The 19,136-nt window shown below is 48.1% G+C and overlaps 1 protein-coding gene across 1 annotated transcript in view; it reads left to right on the top strand.

The window, feature by feature from the left end:
* The window catches only part of LOC102096867 (myosin-IIIb-like), a 28,372-nt gene extending 10,616 nt beyond the window's left edge, over positions 1-17,756 (top strand). Inside the window, exons 10-30 of the mRNA XM_065047199.1 lie at positions 152-268; positions 687-787; positions 1,234-1,320; positions 1,495-1,560; positions 1,886-1,999; positions 3,050-3,161; positions 4,579-4,625; positions 4,937-5,002; positions 5,281-5,400; positions 6,286-6,371; positions 6,619-6,666; positions 8,217-8,264; positions 8,451-8,542; positions 9,727-9,858; positions 10,191-10,306; positions 10,636-10,835; positions 13,543-13,632; positions 14,635-14,800; positions 15,140-15,448; positions 15,744-15,822; positions 16,969-17,756. Of these exons, the coding sequence (XP_064903271.1) occupies positions 152-268; positions 687-787; positions 1,234-1,320; positions 1,495-1,560; positions 1,886-1,999; positions 3,050-3,161; positions 4,579-4,625; positions 4,937-5,002; positions 5,281-5,400; positions 6,286-6,371; positions 6,619-6,666; positions 8,217-8,264; positions 8,451-8,542; positions 9,727-9,858; positions 10,191-10,306; positions 10,636-10,835; positions 13,543-13,632; positions 14,635-14,800; positions 15,140-15,448; positions 15,744-15,818 (2,192 nt within the window). The 3' untranslated portion in view covers positions 15,819-15,822; positions 16,969-17,756. The remainder of the gene's footprint in view (positions 1-151; positions 269-686; positions 788-1,233; positions 1,321-1,494; positions 1,561-1,885; positions 2,000-3,049; positions 3,162-4,578; positions 4,626-4,936; positions 5,003-5,280; positions 5,401-6,285; positions 6,372-6,618; positions 6,667-8,216; positions 8,265-8,450; positions 8,543-9,726; positions 9,859-10,190; positions 10,307-10,635; positions 10,836-13,542; positions 13,633-14,634; positions 14,801-15,139; positions 15,449-15,743; positions 15,823-16,968) is intronic.
* Positions 17,757-19,136: the final 1,380 nt, after the last annotated feature.

The raw sequence follows: 19,136 nt of genomic DNA, 5'->3' as shown, positions 1-19,136 counted from the left end.
GCTGATGTTGAATGTTTATCTGATCTTTAAAATAGCTTCATAAACCACTAGACATTGTTGCTAGAGGTGAATGTATTGAGCCAGCTTGTGTGCTGTGTTCCCTACTCTCTTTGGAGCCCTTCAGTGAGCTGCTGATGTTCTCTCTGTGCAGATGCTCGGGATTCCATTGCAAAGGTGGCATATGGCCGAGTATTTGGCTGGATCGTTTGCAAGATCAATGAGCTGCTGGCTGAGAATGTGGATCCTGAGGTGGAACTGGGGGAGATAGGTGAGTTCTGCTTCCTTGGTCCTGTTCTGTCCTCAGATGCCTGCCTCTCAGCCACAACGAAGTCAAGGCACAATATGAGGTTTCGCAGAGGTTGTGTGCAGGGATCCATTTTCAAAGACATGATCATGTTGGAGGTACCTGTCAGCAGCGTGAAGTCTGTAGGGCCTTTACCAGCTCTGTGCAGTTTTTTGGTCTGAAGCAACCACAAAGCTGTAGTTCTGCAGCACTCTGGCTTTGCAGGGGTAGAAGTGGGGCTTCTCCTAACTAGTTCTCCAAGGGGAATTATTGCAGAGGTAGCACTGGTGACTTGACTGAGGTTTCCCTGTGCCACAGAAGCTGGGTGATGCAAGATTTAGTTGTGTGTTGGGGTATGTGGGTGTCTGCAGTCTCCATGGTATGCTCATCTTCTCTCTTTCAGGTATCTTGGATATTTTTGGGTTTGAAAACTTTGCAGTGAATCGTTTCGAACAGCTTTGCATAAACTTGGCCAATGAGCAGCTGCAGCACTTCTTCAACCATGTAAGTCTGCTGTGAGTGATCTCACCTTCTGTGGCAGAGAAAACAGAGCTCTGATCTACCTGGCATGTGAGGGAGAGCTTGGGGAAAAACTATTGCCTGGTGGGACAGAAATGGTGATTAGTGAAGCAGGGTAGAGAGCAGCAGCCTTCTCTGCTGCGGCAGGGGAGCCACTGGAGCAGGGAAGGAAGAAGTAGAAGGGTCAAGTAGTGACCAAAATTGGCAGAGCAGGGACAGTTACACTCCAATAAATGTTCCCACTTTATGCACCAGCATCAGTGACTGACAGGCTTAGGATGAGCATGCAGAACAGCAGTTTCATTTTGGGCCTCTCATGCCATGAGTGAGAGACCCACACCACTGTCCTCTGTTCTGGGTGGGAAGGAAGATGTTCAGGGTTGTCTAGCCAAATCTGCTGGGCTCTCTAACTGCTTTGTTCTATGTTTCAGCACATTTTCCAGATGGAGCAGTCTGCCTATAAGGAAGAAGAGCTGCCTTGGGAGACTATCACATTCAACAATAATGAACCTGTTCTGGTGAGTGAGAGGGCTGGCAGAAGATAATTGCTCCACCCAGCTGAGAGAAGAGTCTTGCTGTTTCTGTCATGGGGAGGAGATGCATCTGGGAAAAACCTCTTTAAAGGGTAGCATAGGTGGGAGTGGATGCCCTGTACTGCTTTGTATGTGCGTGATGTGTCCCTTTTCCCGCAGAATCTGCTTCTGGCCAAGCCACTTGGGCTCCTGTCTCTCCTGGATGAACAGAGTGCATTCCCACAGGTATGCAAGAGCTAGAGGGCAGAGAAAATAGTGGGGGGGAATGTAGCAATAAATAACTGGGCTGCAGAGAGAGCTCTTATGTTGGAGTGTGGCTTTAAAGAGCAGGATGGACAGAGGTGTCCCCATCCATGACTAATGAGATGGGACAGCCGGATCGGGGACACTCTAATGATATTGGCATCCCTGTGGAGAGTCAAAGAGAGAGTACAGTACTAAACTGTTGCACAGCCAAGGATACTTATAATGCTTTATTTTGCCTCTGTGTGCCCTAAACAGGTCTCTGTTGCAGCTTTGTTGTTTCAATATGAAATCTGCTTTCTTACAGGCAACTGATAAGACATTTGTGGATAAACTAAACAACACCTTCAAAGGAAATTTACACTTCCAGCCAGGCCGAGGCCGTGTTTTGGGCTTCAGCATCACTCACTATGCTGGAAAAGTATGTACTGTTTACAAGAAGAAAACTGTTGTAACGTATGTAAGAGAGGGTATTTATGTTGTCTGATAAATAAGGCCTTGATGTTAAGGAGTGTATGGTCCAACAATGATAGTAACAGAGTGATGTGTTTCCAGGGATTTGCCTAAAAGGATTCCCTGGGATTTCTGTAGAAGGTATAGGAAGAGAGGACCCCTGAGGGAAGTGGGGCTACCTTTGGGAAGCACAGGGTATTAGAATATTCTGCTGTACTCATTGTCATTCTGTTGGAGCTCTAGTCTTAAAATAGCCCCTTATAAAATAAAAGCCCTGCATCCACTGTGCAGCACCAAAGGTCAGTCTAAAGGCTTTACCTTTACTTGCAGGGTTCCAGGGCACAGCAGTCACTATTTTATTGCAAACACTGAGGAACACAGTGAGAGCAGGCAGGTACTTAACGTTTTGAAAGTGGAGATGCTTATTTATACTTTCAGTGGTGTCTAAGTAGCTTGAGGCGTAGGACTATTGCATGCAACCTTACTGCCACCAGTTTTGAAAACACTGGCCCAAATACGTTGAATTAATTGAAGATAATTTTTGGAGCAGGAGGAGACATGACAATTCAGGTCATTGTAATATGCAATTTAGTAATTAATCTCACCATCATTGACTAAGTTATTACTGATGACATTCTTTATTACAAAAATTAAGACCTAACATAGCAAGGAGAGTGGCAAGCTGGAGGTGAGAAAGGAAGGGAGCAAGAGAAACAACAGGATGCATGACAACAGGCTGGAAAAGAAGAACAAGAAAAGGTGGATGTCTCAGTGTTATGCTGCACTTCTGGAGTTCTGATGCCTCAGTGCCATCTGCAGGGTTTTGTTACACAGGATTTGCATCCGAATGGCGTGCATATGCATTTACGAAATCCATGTGGCAGACAGTGTACAGAATTCATGTGCAAGCCAGTGCACATTCAGTATTAACAGTTGCTCCTGGCAAGCTGTGGAGGTGGCTTTCACAGCAAGCCTGGGGGCACTGCTGGCCCTAGTGACTTGCTGCCCTTTCTTCCAGGTACAATATGCTGCTGAGGGCTTTCTAGAGAAGAACAGAGACACCTTGCCAGCCAATGTCCATGGGCTCTTCATCAACAGCATCACCCCCTTGCTCAGTGTCCTGTTCACAGGCAAGTCCCTTCGCTATGACAAAGCATCCCACATGAATCAAGACCCACCCTGGCAGGAGCTGCATGTGGGGATGAGGCTCATGTGCTGTGGATGTTTCACAGCCGGCAGCTCAAGAAAGACTCTGGGAAAGCTGCAGCCCGGACTGGGGCTGCTGGCAAATACTGGGTTTGTTCTCCTCCAGAAAGCAAGGCAGGTTGTATCCTTTTCTAGAGAATTATTCCCTGCTCAGATGGCTTCTCTCAGATCAGATAGCCCGTCTTCTCCAGGGCCAGTGCAGGTCTGTCTCCAATGGCCCTTCCCATATGCTCTGTTCTTGTCTAGAAATGAAGCTGGACAAGGTCATAGCTTCTGGCTCTTCACACTGAAAATAGCCACAAACCACAAGCAATGAGTGAGGAGATTACAGTTTTCAAACACACTTTGTATTTCAGGGACAACTTGTTAAAAAACTCTGAGGTCATGCATATTTTTCCCCACCAGTACACTCCCTGTTTCCAGTTATTGATGAAGCCTCAGAGTCTCCAAGGCTTCTATGAAAGCAAACATTTAAAGAATAGTCAGATGGATGATTCCTTGGAATTTATCTGGCTGAAGACAGTGCTTCTGGTGCAGAATTACGTATTTTTTTTGTCCTGTACAGTCCATGCCACTTTCTGGGACTTACAAGTAACTGACAAATTTAATTTCTATCCTCCAGTGTGTTTTCCAGCTCTTCTGCTCAGGAGCATCTTTCTTCTTTACCACTTACACACTGTTACTGAAGATACTTGAGTCGAGTCCCACCTCTTCAAAAGTTCACAAACAGCAGAGATAACACGTTCTCAGATCGGTTGTCCAGCCCTGGGCAGCTGGCTCCAGGTGGCTCCACTGAGCAAAGGGTTTGGCCCAGATGACATCCAGAGGTCCCTTCCAGCCCCAGCCAATCTGTGATTCTATGATTCACATGAGACCATTGCATCAAGGTTGTGCAAGACTGTCATTAGATCCTTCAGTAAAATCAGCTTCCCTGAATTTTTCATCTTGTCAGTGAATTAGTTTTAGGCTCTCTGACTTTATATAATGTCCCATGTTGACTGCTGTTGGTAAGCTTCCCATTTGCTATCTGTACTTTTTTTCTGTGTTGTTAGATGCCCATTGATGACTTTTCTTTTGAAGGTCGTATGGTGTTATTCAATAACCTGATTGCCTTGTCTTCTCAGTGGCAGAAAATAATATTGCCTGCCTTGTATGCTTCATATATGTGCATTTTCTTCCACTTTCTTTAGCTCTTTCCTTCTGTTTCCACATGATGAAACGTAATGCCTGTCTGTGATTCAGTATTTGTAGGAGACTCGTGTGTGTAGTGAGGCTTGAATGTTTAGATGTGCCTGATTGCAAGCAAAGGTACAAAATTAACTATTGTCTTTGTTCTTCCAGCCACTGTCTCCAGGACGGGGACACTGATGCCTCATGTGAAAGCCAAGGTATTGAATTTCAGGTCCACGTGGCAACAGATAAATGATGGCATATTTATATTTATTGTTTGAGAAGCTGGCTTAAAATGAGAGCAGACAGGAATTTGTTGAAAATAAGAGCAGACAGCAAACTGCTTGCAACAATTTCTTCTTTGTTTTTTGCCAGGTTTTCTGCTTGCTTCTGTTGATATGTTTAACTTGTCTTCCTGCCCTCAAAATCTGTTCTCTCTCCTCTTTGCCATCTGCCTTCCAGCAGAGCTCTTTGGGTGGCAATCAGGCACTTCTTCCAGGGGTGATCTTTTGCTTGTGTTTCATTTCAGATCATACCAGGAGCAGACAACAAGTTCAACAGCACACGAAAACAGTCTGCTGGAGCTCAGTTCCGGGTAAAGTATTGCTGCTCTGCAGTGCCCCTTGAGATGAATGCAGTGATATTTCAGTGAGAGCTTCCAAGCTGCTAAGCATAGTTAAAGCGTCCAGCGTGTCAGCAGGGGTTTTTCTGGGTGTCAAGCACAGCTGATCATGGTGAGAGTGACCCAGTTGTTATCAGAGCCTTGGAAGTTGTTGTGGGGTGTGAAAACAGTTCTTGCTGTGGCATATTGCATGCTGGGCTCTGGCAGCGCTTTGCCTTGCTGGACTGTTGATCTTTCTCTGTCGTCACCAGCATTCCCTGATGGTGCTCATGGAGAGGATGTATTCTGCCAACCCGCACTTTGTGCGCTGTATAAAGCCCAACAGCCAGAAGGAGCCAGGCATGGTGGACAGCCAAGTGGTGCTGCTGCAGGTGAGGAAGAGCAGTGTCCTTCATGGGTACTTCTACCACATCTCGGGGGAGAAGGCAGACCGCTCTGAAAGGATGTGGAGATAGCCAGAAACTGACTGGTCTGAGTCTCCCCTTGCAAGAGAAAAAGTAGGGACATGTTTTATGCATGTAAAGGTTCTGGGTACTTGGTGGTCTTTGTGACACAGACTGCTGGGTCCAAGTTTTGCAGTCTTACTTCTCTCCCATTTCTTTTTCATGAACGCAATGAGATCTGCTTGTCAGGCACTAGGATTCATCTTTGCATCTCCTGAATGGGGACTGGTACAGACAGTACTCCAAAAAAAATGCTGCTTCCCGGAGGACACTGTTCTCACCCGTCAGCCAGGGGAACTCTGAATAGAAGCCAAGATGGGATCACTGTGATAGGATCTGAAATGTGCCAATATGACTGTCTTTGGATATTGTGTCAGGTCTGAGGTCCAGATGCTTTGAAGAATACTGAAAATGATTAGAAGAGCTCAGAAAGCTCTGTGACCTGTTTTATGTATATAAGAAAGGATAGGATTAAGAGGGAAGTTCATCTGTGCCTCAGAGTACTTCTTTGCCCAGATTTGGAAGTAAAAGGCTATCCTTGAAGGGACAGAGGCAAAGCAGTACCCGTGGCTGGAAGGTGAAGTTATTTCTGTCATTGGTTTTTATGGTTTCCAGCTTCTAAATCAGTGTCGTTAATCAGAGTGGTAAATTCAGTCTTTAACCAAGGAAATGTATTCAAAAAGAAACTTTTTCATTTTGAACTAGGGAAGTTCTGGGCTGAATGAAGGAATATCTAGCTGCAGAGGAATGAACTGATGTCCTAATGACCTGTTTTTGTTTGTTTCTCTGATGCTCTTTGTGGTGCTGCTTCAGCTCCGGTACAATGGACTGCTGGAGACAATCCGTATCCGAAGAGATGGTTTCTCCTGGAGACCCTCGTTTGAGGAATTTGCCGAAAGGTTTATTAAAACCTCTGAATATTCTTTGTTATATATCGCTAGGGAAGTGACCATGGTAACCAGATATGGGGAGAGAGTGAAACAGCCCCTTTGAAGTCCATGTGCCTGAGATCATGGGGTTGTTTGCTGTGGGAGGCCAAGTGGGGAAAACAGTGATTTATTATTGTTTGCTGTGAGAGTGGCATGGATCACCTCAGCACATCCAGGATGGGGCTCTTATCTTACTGATTTGGTTTGTTTTTCACAGATACGGAATTCTTCTAGTTAAACCAGACATTCCCCTCACAAAAGAAAGGTAGGAACCCTTCCTTTGTTATGTGAATTCCTGTTTGTTTGTCAGAGACTTTTGCTCTCAGAGTAGCATAGCAAACTGAGTAAAAGGAACAAAGTGAGGAGGGGTTTTCATGGTGATGTGGAACACAAATCCCTAGGCAAGGACAGTTAGTTTTTAAAAAGCATTTAGCAGAATTGTGGATGAAATCTTTCTTGCATCGCTATGTAGCAATTCAATTACTCTAAAGCCTTGCTATCTTGTGGAATAAAAACTGGCTAATGTACTCTATCTGGGGAGTCACAATAATGGTCAGGGGTGTCCCTGAACTCAGTATGGCAGGGGCTCAGCACAGTTGCCAGGTACTTCTCCAGGCTTTTTCATGGTGGCCTCAAGGGAAAAGAAGATAAAGAGCAAGCAGCCAGGACTGAATGTCTCCCAGACTGGGGAGGATGTTTTTGTTCCAAGAATTTTTTATGTGTACAGACATGATACACCCCCAGCACTTTGAGAACCTTTCTGTTCCCTACACACGTAAACGTCCCTCCAGCTCTGCAGTCTTACCCTGGCAGCTTCTTGCTTCCTGCGTCTGGGGCTGAAACCCCGCACCTCATCTTTTCCACTTTCCCATTCCCTCCTTCCTGCCATGATCAATTGTGACTGATAGTGAGAATGAAGCAGGTACAGCAGCCAGCTGTTTTATTTCTTTTTCTCCTTTTTCTTTTAAGAAAAGGTTTTGAATGTTTTCCTGTAAAAGTTTTCTCCTGGCAGTAGCTCCTCCAACTTTCACAGACCTTCCTGGAAGTTACTGATGATACTGAATTAATAAGAATTGCAAACTCATTTGAGACCCAGTTCAAGAGAGAGTCTCATGGATGAGAGAAAGCCCATAGTAGACAGGCAACTCTGTGTATTTCAGACGTAAAAATCGTAGGATGCTTTTGAGAAAATAATTACCTTTGATCTAGATTCTAACACAACGGAAATTGGCTGAGATAGAAGGAAAAAAAGCTTCTGCTTTGCTACGTGAGATATTAGCAAAAAGTGCCACTGTGGTTTCACAAGTTGAATTTGCAGGCAGAAGGAGGAAGCTGTCCATGTGGTGCAGCTAGGGTATTGCTTTCAGTTCCAAGTGTTGGGGAACCTTTGAGTGATCACATTTTATCACAGAAGTCTGCAAAATTAAACTGGAATTGGAAAACAGGCTTTTTCCCAGAAGTCTTGCTGTGCTGACCTTACAACTTATGTGCTCCAAAGAGCCTGGAAACAAAATGAGGAAAAACAGTTCTGAGAATCAAATAGGCTTCTGCAGAATTGCCCTCTAGGGAGCTGAAATAAATCTGCCTCTGGGAATTCCTTTACTGATATTTCTGAATGTGATCCTAGCTGTACCTCAAGGCACACTACAGATTGACAGCCAGTTACTGAATGTGATCGGGTGACAGGGGACACAGAATGTAATGTGAAATTGTTGAGGCACTTTCTCCCCCTTTATGCACCTAAAACCATTGGCTGCGCGCTGTTCACTTTTTGCATGGAAAATTATTTATGTCACTTTTCCCCCTCTCTTTCAGCTGCTTGGAGATACTGCAAAATACAGAGCTGACAGGCTGGATATGTGGGTAAGTGTTGATCGCTGTTGCTGGGAATGGGGGACCTGAACTACAGAGGCTTTATACGTGTAGGCAGTTCTCCAGTTCCCTTCAGGGAGAACTTTAGGGCTGTAAGAAAGGCCTGTCCAAAGGATGATGGAGGCAGATTTAGACAACAGCGTTTCTCACTGCTTTTTTCTCTCCACAACTTCACAGAAAGTCACGACTTTTCTTTAAATATTGGCACCAAGAACAGCTGGCAAAGTATGTGGAGCGACTGGAAAGAGCAGCAGTTTTCATACAGAAAGGTGAGCACCAGGGCAGGAGAGTTCCTCAACTCTGATCTCAAACCAAGGCAAGGAAGAGCTTTCCTCCACTCCCTGCTCCACTGTTGCACCTTTGCAGCTGACAAAAAAGTCAGGCTAGGCACCAACTCTGCATCAAGGCTCTGTGGGGAGTCACAGTGCTTACTGCAGATGCTCACCTCCTCGATGCTCATCCTTTGTCAGGAAGAGCCATGAGACAGTGTGAGCCTTGGAAAGGGAAGGATGTGCACCTGAGAACTGAGCTGAGCAGGTTGAGCACATGATTTGGCTGCGTTCTGAGATCTGGCTAATCTTCTGGAGCGAGGGCTTGTTTGTGAGTGGTGCTGCACTGTGGAGGGAGAAAAGATGAGTGAAGCAGATTTTATTCCTGCTTTCAGAGACAGGCAGAGGGGGATGGGGTTTCATTTAGGTTTGGGTTTTTTTCCTTTTCATTTCTAGCTAGTATCTGCGCTGGCAGCCTGTTTCTCCAGAGCAGGTGCTCTGGGCAGTTTGGCACCTCCCTCTTCACAGGCTCCATGAGGACTGTGCAACCTGCCTGGTCCTGCTCTGCTGTGCTTCTGTATGGGTTCTTGCACTGCTGAAGCATCTGAGCAGCTTCCAGCTATGCACTATACAGTATGCCATACACCAGACTGTCTCACACTGTTCCTTGCTCTTTTCTGTGGGGAGGATGTGTGGGTAGTGGCAAATACAAGGGTGCAGCTTACAGTTCATGTGCTTTATTACCTGATAGAGTAGGCAGGATAATACAATGTCTGTAATGCCCCTGATGAACCCTGTGATGGCTGCTTATGGGAAAGGCTTTCTTATGGACTGATACTGATGATATCTCATCTCCTTCATGGCATCTGAAGGATACCAGGGAGATGGATAGGCCCTTCAGTGCCCTTCAGTGCCTTGGCATTAGAGATAAGAGCTTAAATCTAGAATTTGATGTTTTTAAACCCATGATCTGACAGCTTAGAGAGAAGACGACAGTTCTCATGTGGTTTTGACTGCCTGCTCACAGAGTTTGCATTGCTCTTTATTAATGTAATTCAGGCGTTGAGAGCTTCGCACTAAGTGAAGGAATATCACCCAGTGCGCTTTCCCCAGGGAGTTACAAAGGCAAGAACACCTTTTTTTTTTTTTTTTTTTTCCCCTAACCACTGCTTTTACTTGCACAGTTTTCAGGGCATTCAGGTGCAGGAAGAGTTACCTAAAATTGGTGGCTGAGCTGAGAGCACAGGCACAGCGGTTACAGGAGGAGGCAGAGAGAGAAAGAAGCCGGCAGCTGGAGATGGAAGCAGAGTCTCAGAGTGAGTTGCTCCCACTCCCACTGCCCCTGTGCATGGCCACTCATGCAGTGATCACCTTGAAGTGCTGTAAGCTCCAGTTGATGATGTCCTGCCCTCAGGTCTCCTCCTTGTGCTGGGGGCACCATCAATGCGGTGGGCAGGGAGGTGCCGACTTTTCTGCCACCTGAAAGTGTGGTGAAGGTTGTCTGCCTTGCTGTGCTGGGAGGAATGCCAAGATGTGTCCTACCCAGCTGCTCTGTGCAGCAGAGCCTGTCGCTGTCCTGGGCTCAGGGAGGATGGATCTCATGGATCTGGGATGCTAGATTTCATCTACTCCTTTCCTCTTGTTGCAGAAAGAATCTTTCTTCCAGTCCCCATGCCACGAAAGAGGCGCCCTCAGCCTTGTCCCCATCCTCGTGATAAGCCACCACAGCCACCAGTGCCACGGCCACGCAGCAAACTAACAGAGGTAGTGATACGGGCTCTGCTTGGGGACCCTTAGCCAGCTGCGCTGGTTCCATGCTCCTTCCACCTTCTGCATGCACACGTCCTCCTGCATGTGGTCGTGGGAGAACATTGTCATTCTTGTTATGAGGAGTGAGAGCATCCTTTCCTACTGTGATTTGTTAAAAAGTGTGGGTCATGACCTTTGAGGAACTGAAAAAAGCATTTGATAGTTTGCCACTGATCTTGTCTTAAGGGACTCATGAATGGGATCACTACCAAAGGGATCCCTTCAAAGGTCCCCTGCCTTTGATCTTGCTTTCATGCCCACTTTCCCCTTCTCCCCACTTTCAGTCCACTCCTTTTGATAACTTCTTGGATCGTTCTGTGCCTTGCCCTGTTCTGGGGACAGAGGAATCGACTGGAGAAGAGGCAAAAATGAGGAAACTCAAGAGGGGAGCAACTCTCCGCTGGTTCAAAGAGACGCAGGCACAGAAGGTCATGCAGGATGATGGGGCCTTTCCAAGCTGGCTGCATGGGATGATCAGCCGGAGGTGAGTACGCTGGACACAGTGGCCACAGTATGGGCTGTAGCAGGCAGGCAAAAGCTGCTGTGTCCTTCGTAGGACTGCATAGGTTGGATTTGCCAGGATTTGCCTTCTCAAGAAACAGGAGTGACTTTCTTAGCCTTTCACGATTAGGCTGTGAGCTTCAAACCCTTAGGGAGAAACTTGGAGCTCCTCATCAGAGCATGCAAATGCTCAAACTAGGCACGGGTCCAGGGAAAGACTGTGGAAACTCACAGGAAAGAAGTCTGCTGTGGGTTCCTAAATACCGATCCTGTGCAGGGAAGGGTGGCTTGGAAAATACTTGAAGAGGAAATCCACATATGCATTTACCCTGTTGTGGGCCATTTGCAGAGGCATGATATGGAATGAAGGTGGACTTTTGGTCTGACTCATGATGACTGTTCTCGTCTCTCTCAGCTTAGGTCACAAGGACCTCAGTTTTCAGGAGGAGAATATAGAATTCAGTGTACATTTATTTAAAAAAATACTCAGAGGGGCTTTAGCAAGTACTCAATAGCAAGATTCCACAGAAGTCCCCAGACAGAGGAAAGGGAAGGTTTTTTGTTGATACATTTGCCTACCTAAGGAGGGTGCAGTATAGGTGGAATTTACATCCCCTTAGGCTGGGAGAGACATCCACGAAGTCATGCTTTCTTACGGATTTTTTGAGACACTGTGAACTCTCAATCTTTTTTAGGAAAACCTTTCTTTAAATGCTTGAAATTTCTGTACTGTGTATGCCTCACACTTCACTCTCTTGGCTGAGCCAAGCGCTGCTTTCCAAGCAGTGTGAAAATCAGAGAAATGCTGATCGTGCCAGTAGTCAGAGAGGAGCAAGACAGTGGGGTCAGCAGGTAGATGTCAGAATTTCTGACTATAGTCTCCACTGTGTGCAAATTAATCTGATGCTGTGTGCTTGCTAACTGCCAGTGCCCTGTCTATGGTGGGACTGGTGTGTGAGTATTGCTGCAAAGCATGCCTGTTGTTTGAACAGCTTTATCATCTTGTTCCACGTTGTAACTTTTCTCTGTTAAAGCTGCAAGTCTCCTCAGTCTTACTACATCACAAGTTCCTGGATTTTGTCAGTTTATCAGCGTGAACATTACTCAGAGACATACAGCACATTAGCTTAGTAAAGGACACTACAGTAGCTGATGACTCACGTGTAGCTGCATTTTTTTCTTTTTTTTTTTTAAGATAGTTATCAAGGCCTGCACCTGCATTAATGCTTTTGTCCACAGGTCTAAGAATGCATGAGGGGGACCAGTGCTTGAAAGAAAAAACTGGCTGAATATAGGCTAGCTATGAGAACTTCAGAATGAAGGACAGCACATTCTTCCCAAAGACAGTGAAGATTAGATACTTTTTAAGTGGTGTTTCCTATTGCTGGATTTAAGTCCCCATGCAGTAGTGCAAGCTCAGCCTCATGTAACAGAGCAGCCAGAGCAATCCCAAATGGCGCTGGTGATTTGCAGTCGCCTTTAGCCTGGAGCAAGGCACAGGACAAGCACAAAGCAACACTTTGTTGAAAGAAGGGAAAGAGCTCCTTCCTGCAGGAAGTTTAGAGAGCCAGAGTGGTGTGATCCAAGCTGATGTTTTTCCAAGGCACTGGGCTTACCTTGTGCTGAGCACCACTGCCCCACAGCATCCTGGCTTCTTCCGTCAGCCCTGGAGTGTAGGAAATGTTGACCTGCTGGAAAGCAGCATTGCAGAGAAGGACCTGGGAGTCCTGGTGGACAACAGGTTGGCCATGAGCCAGCAATGTGCCCTTGTGGCCAAGAAGGCAAATGGTATCCTGGAGTGCATTAGGAAGCGTGTGTCAAGGGAGGTTATCCTCCCCCTCTGCCCTGAGGAGGCTCCATCTGGAGTTCTGTGTCCAGTTCTGGGCTCCCCAGTGTAAGAAGGATAAGGAATTATTGGAGGGAGTCCAGCAGTGGGCTGCAAAGGTGCTGAGGGGTCTGGAGCATCTTTCTTATGAGGGAAGACTGAGAGAGCTGGGTCTGGTCAGCCTGGAGAAGGCTGAGAGAGAATCTTATCAACACTTATAAATATCCCAAGGGTGAGTGTGAAGAAGATGGGACCAGACTCTTTTCAGCAGATGAGTGGCAATGGGCACAGACTGAAACACAGGAGGTTTGATCTGAATATGAAGAGAAACTTCTTTACTTTGAGGGTGTCAGAGCCCTGGAACAGGCTGCCCAGGGAGGTTGTGGAGTCTCCTTCTCTGGAAACATTCAAACCCACCTGAACACATTCCTGTGCAATCTGCTCTGGTGAACCTGCTTTAGCAGGTGGGTTGGACTAGATGATCTCCAGAGGTCCCTCCAGGCCCAACCATTCTGTGATTCTGTGAAATGCACATGTGCACAGCCGCATCCTCTCAGCTATGCTTTGTAATGAGCTCTGTGCTGGAAGGCAGCTGTTGTTATTGCAGTAGTCAGATCGCTGGAGCAGATTTGGAGCAGCCCTTCTTGGAGAGCCTTTGGCTGAAAGTATTGTGCCTCCTCAGCCTGCTAGTGCCTCCCTGCACCACCAAGCCTGAGTCAGGAAGCTGCGGGTAGGAAGACATGGGGCAGATGCTGGACTCCCTGTGGACTGGGGGCAATAACATGGTAGCAGACGGGATAGCATGGGAATCCCTGCACAGAGGGAACTGCTCACTGTCCACTGAAAAACTCTTTCCTGCTTCCAGGGAAGCTGAAAACTTGCTGATTGACAAGCCTTTGGGTTGCTTCCTTGTTCGGATCAGCCAGAGTCGACCGGGCTACATCTTGACATACAAGTAGGTAATGAGCCTTGCAGAGAAGGCTGAGGGGAGATCTTATCACTCTCTACAACTATCTGACATAAGGTTGTGGCAAAGTGGGTGTTGGTTTCTTTTCCCAAGTAACAAGTGATAGGACAAGAGAAGTGGCCTCAAGTTGTGCCAGGGAAGGTTTAGGCTGGATATTAGGAAAAATTTCTTCACAGAAAGTGTTGCCAGACACTAGAACAAGCTGCCGAGGGAAGCAGTTGAGTCACCATCCGTGGAGGTGTGTAAAAGACGCGTAGATGAGGTTCTTAGGGACATGGTTTAGAGGTGGACTTGACAGTGCTAGATTAATGGTTGGACTTGTTGATCTTGAAGGTATTCTCCAACCAAAATTATTCTATGAAAATGAGCTGTTCATGGCTGGAGGAATTAACCTCTTCCACAGAGGACTCCAGTGAGGATGATGCTCAGCCTCTCCTGTTGTGGGTGCCTCAAACAGTTCAGAGTAGCGGACAGGAGACTGTGGATCACTTGCCAAAAACTAAATCTGTTTGTGGTCGGGGTGGTGCAGCTCCAAGGGTGCCCGTCGTGCTTAGACTGTGCTATATGGCTAAGTGGGCAAATCAGGTTGGAAGCAGCATTGACTAAAGCAGAGAAGATGAGTCTGAAGGAGGGCCTGAGGGGAAGTAATCAGAGCGCTACAAGGGCATGGTCTTTGTACAGCTTCAGGCAAGTGGTAAGACAGAGTTTTAATGTGGACAACAGGTGAGGGAGACAGTACAGTCTGCTGGGGTTTGAATCTGGCTGCTGGGGTTCTTCTGTCACTGACTTTTGGGAAAATGCTGCTCCTCCAGCACTTGCTGGCTCAGCATGTGACACTCCATCACAGACCATCTCCTGCATCTTTGTGATACTCCTTACTGGGGCTTCTGATCTCCCAAGACAACAAGTGCAGAAAGCAATGTCTGTCTGGATCCTGGAGAAACACTGTGGCCCCATGCTATGACTATTTCTGTCTGTCCATCTCCCCAGGGGCGAAGGCCGCTGCAGACACTACATGATCCAGATGCAGCCCAATGCACGCTATGTCATCCTGGGGGAAGACCGAGCTCACGCATCACTCACCGAACTGGTTCGGTACCACCAGTCTGTGGGCATACAGCCCTTCATGGAGATACTGAGTATTCCCTGTGGGCAGGTGAATGCCAAGGATCTGCAGCCAAAAAAGGGGATGGGACATGGACTGTGCCCTGAGCAGACAGAGCCACTGCGGCAGCATCTCTTTTTTGTGTTCCCGTTGAGGGTGTCCCATTCTGGCCAAACAGCTTGGTCTCTTCTGCATGCACCAGGAAGTACTACTAGCTGGGCACTGAGGAGTCCTGGGGTGGGGGAGAGGCTCTGGCAGGTGGATGACATCCCTTTGACCCCCCCCAAGAATGTCAGCAGTGGGCACAGCTGGGTATTCCTTTTCGTTGTACTGTTTGGGGCATGTGGAAGGTCTGCAAGCCGCTGCTCAATCTGTTCTTCCCTCCCTCAGAAAAGTAGTGAGAGTTTGGATTATGAAGATCTGGAGTGCCTCACGTCAGGTCCGCCAGCAGCCAAGGATGAGACCCCTCCAGAGGAGCAGCCCTGCCCCTCCAGACCAACCACCAGCAGACCTGCTCTGCGGTCGGGAGCAGCTGCTGTTCTCAAACAAGTGTGGCTCAGGAGGACCAAGAAGAGCCAAAACCAGCAGAGCCTGGACAAGAATAGCACAAAACGAAGCTCAGGCAAGGAGAGAGGCAGCCAACGAACCTGCCCTCGCCTCCACTCCTCCATACGCCTGGCGATGCGGGAAATACAGCAGGTGAGCTGGGGCGTATCCTCTTGCCAAGCCTTGCCACCCACGGCCGCTCTGGCACACGAGGAGCTGCCCCGCCCTTTTCCCACACGTAGCGCTCAGGTTTCTAGCTCCCGGCTCACGGGTTTTATGTCGTGGTCTTAAGATCAAGACTGTGTTCACTGGAAGTGGCTGGCAGGGGAAGACCCTGGAAGAGGACCGCTGAGATGCCCAAAGAATAGTCCACAGCAGAAGGGGCTGGGATGTGGCCAATGTCACAGTCACTGCTGCCCTAATGACATGTCTCTGCTTCTCACTGCAGTTCTCCACTCCCTCGAACGCTTCTCTGCGGATCTGCTGTCGAGCTCTCAGCATTGAGGATGAAGAGCCCAAGTGACATGGTAAGAGGAGACAGAATGCAGGAGGGCAGACAGCAATTGCAGCTTCCTCAGGAAATGGAGGAGCAAAGGGGCTCTTCCCTTCCTGCTCCACCTGGAGCATCTCTTGGCCATCAGCTGCCTAGAAATAGTGAAGAAAAAACAGAGGGCAGTGGCCAGCTTCCCTTCCAGGGCTGCAAAGAGACCAGGAAAAATTAGAAAAATCAGCATAAGGCTGGGTTCCCAGCACCTGTGGTGCACAGTGTGCTTGCAGTACAATAACAAGGCTGCTGGAGGGAGCTCACAGTTTGTTAGAGGCCTGGGGCTGGAAGGACAAGTACTATCAGAAAGCATATCTGCACGCTACAATAACCAGCGGCAGTGGCTTAATGTTGTGGAGAGAGGCACGTATCAGGAGTGCTGGGCAGAGAGCCCGGAGAAAAGCGGGGGGTAGCAGAGGCAATGAGCCAAAGGCAAGGCTGAGAACATAGGAAAAGGCAGCAGTCTGCGAGGACTTTAAACAAGGTCTCAGCAGCTGGAAGTGCAGCTGGTCACTGAGGCTGTAATATGCTGGGTGGGTTATAGGAATATATTGAGTGGGCCCTGAGGAGCCTTCTGACATGGGTAGCTACACACCATGGAGTAATTGTCTGAAGTGTCCAGAGGATTCACAGCTTCCCTGTGCAGCCATTGTGCAAATCTCTGTCCTGTTCAGTTAATGAAGGCAGGAGGAAGCAGTAGTGGTGCTGTTACACACCTCTGGAAAAACCTGGATTGTGTCAGCTGGGAGTGGAGAAGGATCAGAAGACCATGCTGTTGGCTGCAGACCCACTGCAGGGCTTGTGGCCTTGCACTGGGGTTGCCAAGTACCCTGCATGGTTTCCCTCCCAGGAATTCATGTTGGAGCAAAGCTTTTTAGCTGGGGCCTGTCTTGTCTCCCTCTTAGTGGCTGAGAAAATTCTCTCCCTGAAGCGTTTGATTCAACTGCTCCATTCATGTGCATGAGTATTGATGTACCGAGGGGATGCTCCTTGTGTCTGAGATTAGGCAGAAGAAAGACAAAACGTGTGGGATCTGCACAGATAACTGCAAGCGTGTCGTACTGGGATTGCTGAATGGAGCCCTCCTTTTATATCCTCCACTGACTCGTGTTTCTTGATTTTCTTGCAGGTCAAGATGGCTCTGCTCTATCCTCTTCCAGTGCCGCTAGACCTTTCCTAACTGGGTGAACATATCCAGACATACAGCACATACAGCAGCATTTTTTTGTTTGTTTTTGTTACTGCACCCAGCTGGCTCTGTGCCTTTAGACAGGACTGCTGTAGAAACGAACTTTTATCAACACTCAGCTGGTCTCAGTGGCTGAGACTGCAGTACCTGAACTAGTCTCATCCTGACAGAGGGGAGAGGATGGGAACAGTCCCACTCTGCACAGACCCACTGTGCCTGACAGTCTGCTTGTCAATACTTCAAAGTGCCTGGAGACCCCTTGCCTTGCACTGTTAATAGTCACAAACTGGATATCTCCCAACAACCTGTTCTCTCTCAGACACCTGTACTGATTTCCTGCCTGTTTCTCTTCCAGTCCTCTCTCTCTGTTTTGGTCCTGTGTGTCCATTGCCAAGGGAAATCAGGCTTGGGCATTAAGGAATGAAACTGGCATGTTCTTTTTGTTTAGTTCAGGAGCCTACACAGGGGGCATAAAGGATATTTCTGCACAGGGAATTCCCTGCACTTGCATCAGTGTCCTGGCACACTGCTCCCCAGTCCTTCCTTAGCCAGAATTCAAGTCAGGGAATTACTGGCAAAACTCTGTTGTTCATCCTGGTTGGAATCACTACAAGTCTGGGCTGGGCAACATCCTGTTACACTGAGGGTAGAGGGCTTGCAACATACAGGACCGTGTTCCTTGTTAGGTATTTTCTACCTTTAAAAATAAATCTATTTTCTTTCTATAAGGAGAAGTTCAGCATTTTGTTTCTATTGCCTGCATCAGTTTGTCCATGGACTGCACATGGAAGAGAACAGCTAACACTTCTGAGGGTAGAGACAGGGTAGTGTGGAGTGTCTCAATGGAGAAGCTGAAGGCTCGTAGGCCAGTAATCCTGGTGTACAACTGCTGCCGCTCACAGTGTTCTTGTCCCACGCCAACCTTATCTCCCCATGTATGCCATGGGCGAGACCTCCCCTCTGCAACCTGTGCCAGCTCCCTGGGGCTCAGCGCTCCCCAGCAGACCCCTCTGCACTGGAGCACAGACGCGCTGCCCACCCTTCTTCACCCCTCCCTGCATGAGTGCAGCCAAGTTCAGGTTTGCATAGGCTGGTGCTGCGGCCAGGGCAGCTGACTAATGTGATATGGGATGCTTGTGGCAGCGTCTTAGCGCTGCTTTAACCATGGGGCTGTTTCTGTTCCCTCCCAATGCTCCTGCCAGCAGTGCTGAGCTGTGCTGGGTCACAAGGCAGCACTGCTGTGGACCAAACAGGGAAGCGCTGGTTGTTCCAGCCTGATGTCCTGGATCAACTCAGCATTGCCTTGCAAGCATTAACACACCTTTTCTCTTCCTCCTGCTGGGTTTTGGCAGCTGCTTTGAGGCTGTTCAGGACAGAACCAGTCCAGGCAGTTGAAGGCTGCTGTTTGCAGAGTCTTCCTGGCTGAGCCCAGCAGTGTTTTGCTGGGCAGCCTCGGTGTCTGTGCTAACACCAGCACTTGGCAGCTGGAAATCCTGCTTTCTGGGTAGCACATAGAACCACTTCATGGCCAAAATATTTCTAAGAACTTGCTAATGAATAGAACCGAGACACTCAAGAGAAACGCATTTCAGTAACGAAGCCGCTCTGTAACTTCTTCCTAGTTCCTGTGCCACAGAGCACAGTGTAAGCCCAGGGCTAAGTAGCCTGGCATGGATAATGCTGAACCAAGGAGGGTGGTAGAGAGCTTTTCCCCAGCAGCTGCCTCCAGTACCTCCTGGGTGCTGCTGCTGGCACAGCTTGCAAGTCATGCTGGGGGGAACGACATCAGGACACTTCTCTGGTGGCTGTGCACGGCACGTCTCCTGGCCAGCTTCCCCAAATCAGAGCAGATTTGTTTTGCCCCTGATCTGGTGGGTGGGAAGTATAATCACAATGTGGGCAGCCTGGAGCCTGGCACAGACCTGGGCAGCATCTTAGGCTGGCAGGTCAGGATTCTTCCATGTCTGCTACTTTTGCTTTATCTGTGCCATGGCAAGAAGAATGTGAAGGAACAGAAGGGTGAGAAGCTGCTAGGCTGAGGAGGTTATATAGCACTTGGAGGCACTGGCAGTATTTCTGCAAGGCTCTGCAGGAGCATTAGCAAACAC

This window comes from Columba livia, chromosome Z (assembly GCF_036013475.1).
Source record: "Columba livia isolate bColLiv1 breed racing homer chromosome Z, bColLiv1.pat.W.v2, whole genome shotgun sequence".
NCBI classification, from domain to species: domain Eukaryota; kingdom Metazoa; phylum Chordata; class Aves; order Columbiformes; family Columbidae; genus Columba; species Columba livia.
This window is presented reverse-complemented; position numbering and strand designations above follow the sequence as displayed.